This window comes from Pelobates fuscus, chromosome 2, assembly GCF_036172605.1.
Source record: "Pelobates fuscus isolate aPelFus1 chromosome 2, aPelFus1.pri, whole genome shotgun sequence".
Classification (NCBI taxonomy): domain Eukaryota; kingdom Metazoa; phylum Chordata; class Amphibia; order Anura; family Pelobatidae; genus Pelobates; species Pelobates fuscus.
In genome coordinates this window covers 429340546-429343642 of record NC_086318.1, presented here as the reverse complement: position 1 = coordinate 429343642, position 3097 = coordinate 429340546, and the positions used below count along the sequence as shown (strand labels likewise).

General features: G+C 40.8%; 1 protein-coding gene across 1 annotated transcript; it reads left to right on the top strand.

Moving 5' to 3' along the window:
* Positions 1-760: 760 nt before the first annotated feature.
* LOC134586030 (ankyrin repeat domain-containing protein 9-like) lies at positions 761-2602 on the top strand. Its single transcript, XM_063441533.1, has one exon. It carries the CDS (start codon positions 1152-1154, stop codon positions 2094-2096), a length of 945 nt encoding a protein of 314 aa, XP_063297603.1. The 5' UTR covers positions 761-1151; the 3' UTR covers positions 2097-2602.
* The last annotated feature ends 495 nt before the right edge of the window (positions 2603-3097 follow it).

The window sequence follows — 3097 nt, the reverse complement described above, 5'->3', positions numbered from 1 at the left end:
TTGAAAACATACTTTAATATTTTGATATTATTTATATATATATATACTACATATTATTAAATATTTTAATATTTTGAAAAAATTAATTTAAAAGTCCATCCAAACATATTAAATCATTCAAACTGAGTTTATCGAATAACCTTGCGTGTTCCCGTCACCTGTCATTTTATAGATTAGTTAGTGTTGCAGAGGGGCAATACCATCACAAACTATCCAAAATCTTCCAATGAACCCAGATCTGTCACTGTCCTCTGTTTACTCTGGTATCTAGGATACCATGTCAGAAAAACAGTCTGTGGCAGTTAGTCTGTAGAATCTGCCAGAAATATCCTTTGGTGTCTGCATCACTCTTAAACCATGCAGTATGTATCAATCTCCTTCTTATTTAACCCACGGAATGTCAGAGAGAGGGAGGACCACTCAGAAACACGGCTGTGAGAGAATAGATTTGTTTTAAATTAGAATTCCCAGTCAGTGTGCCTGCAATGGGTACGTTCCTAAAGGTAGTGAATTGGGAGTGTCTTTTCTCAATATTAATTTTTAAAGATTTATTCGAAGGACATATGAACCGATTTGTTACAATGAACTGCCTACACCATCTGTCGTAATGTAATGTGTGTGTTCTGCACCGAAATGAGGAAAGCAATGTGTTGACACTATAATTATCTCCAAACGTTAGATGCAGACATTTAGCCAAGTCTTGGTTTACTACATCCAATCGCTTGATAGATCAACGCATGCAGCGTCACTCTGTCTAAGATCTGGATTCTACCACTGCAGGGAGCTGACACAGCAGGGCTGGGAGCGCACAGACACTTTACATTATGCTAGCTGAGCATTGAGCTGCGGGTTACTGAGAGGGGAACTGCAAGATCTTGATTGTAGAAATGCTTATGCTGGTGGGGAGGGGGTGTAATGAATATTGACATTAGCTAGATCATTTGAGTCTTTGACCAGACTGTACTTGCTTACAGGGATGTCACGATGCCACTGCACAGTTGGTGCCTCCATTGAACGGCGGAATAATACAAATCAGGCAAGATGGATGCGAAAGAGGACGGGTCTGTAAAGGGTTAAACGCAGGCAGGAAGCTTGTTCTACACTACAGACTTGCTGGAATTGTGGCGTAAGAGGATGCTCGTCTTTTTCCCATGCAATTCCTGAGCGTTGGTGAGAGATTAAAACCCTTCTCTTGGACCCTGACAAAGAGACATTCATTCATCCTTTGTTCGACCCGTCTTCGCACAGCCGACATGTGCAGTAATCAGGTCAGCTTGCTGGACGAGCAGTGCAAGTTTTACGCCTACATGTTCTACCAGGCTGTGCGGGATCAGGAGCCTGTGTGGAAACTGGAGGAGATGAGGACTATGGAATATTTTCATTGGGAGGAAGATGCCAGCCTGCGTTGCTATTCACCATCTGATGCTCTGATGTATGCCGTAGTTCATAACCACCTACGTTATGCTCAGTATTTGCTATCTCACTTCCCAGAGGAATCCCTCAAGGTGCCAGGGATTAAATTCTGCTGCTGTCCTCCTTCCGCACCCCACCTCGCCCTGGCCGTTACCTATGACAGGAGGGATATTTTAATATTGATTATTAAGATCTCACATAAACTACCTAGCCTTCAGTCCTACATTAACAGGGCGAGTTGTTCCCATCTGTCAGACGGGAAAACCCCTTTGCACATGGCATGTGAGCTTCTGAGTGCAGAAACTGTCCTAATCCTTCTAGGCAATGGGGCATGTCCGAAGATCCTCGACCGTAAAGGAGAGACTCCCCTAGATATCATCTTGGAGCAGCTATGGAGCTCAAAGGTCAACGTGGTCTCCAAAAAGCTGTGCCTGGATTACCTTCTCCTGTTCTCACCTTCTCTTAATTTCAAAATGAGAAAAATTCTGCAGGAGAACCCAGACTTTTGGGCTCCCTTGTTGGGAGAGGACAAATTGAACTATCTGGTGGGGAAAAAGCCAGCCACATTGTATCTCATAGCTATGCAAACAATTCTGCGGTGTCTCCAGCCTGCTCATTTTCCTCAGAACATTAAAGCACTGCCCATACCTCATGCTTTAAAACCACTGCCAGTCTCACATTAACAGCCACTCGTATAGAGACCGGGCGTATGGTCGATTACAAGCTCGAGGGTTAAACTGATCTCTTCTCTGTTACTGCTGATAACAAAAAAAATATATATATATACTCATTTACATCTTTCATTGATTTTGCTTGAGCAGAAGGTCATTTTCACCAAATATGATGGCCAGCCTTTGCAGACACGTTATTGATTGGTAAGGATGGGCTCATGGAGTACTAAGAGAAATTGGTAGATGGAGGGCTGTGCTTGCAAAATGCATTTTCTCCCTTCAGCAGCAATAACAGAGGTGGAGCCCACAGGGGAATATTGGAAAATGGAAGATCACTTGCTTGTCTTAAGTATACAAGGGGGGGAGATGTAAAGTAGACTGCATGGGGGAGAGGATATTCATTGGTCGAGGGGAATTTTCTACAAAAAGATTTGCTAAAGGGTGAAATAATTGATCAGACTGCATCAAAGGAAACGTAGCAAAGAATCTGCTCAAATGTGGTTGCAGTAACTCCCATCATGCAGGAGTTGTATTTTAGAACAACTGATATGGCGTGATTAGGCAGTCATCTCCAAAACCATAAGGATTTCACTTTAATTTACTCAATCCTTCTAATTTGCAGAAAAAAAAATATAATAATATATATATATATATATAGAGAGAGAGAGAGAGAGAGAGATTATATTCTATACATATATAAAAAGACAGATTCACTGACAACCATGTACAGTATTGGGAAAATAATCTGTAATATATATAATCTATGGAAAGAGAAAACAAATTATAAAACATTATTTTATTACAAAAAAAAAATACTAATAAGAGGGTAATAAATCTGCAGTTGTTTATGCTATAAATCTGCATAATGCTCGGTGCCCTCTGTAAGAGCATGTATGGGTTAACACGCTTGTCTGTATAAAAAGCGTGTGTGTGAGAAAATGTAAGGGGATTATTTACTAAACAGTGAGCCGTAATAAAAGGATTAACGACTTTGTGTAAATTACAATAAATAT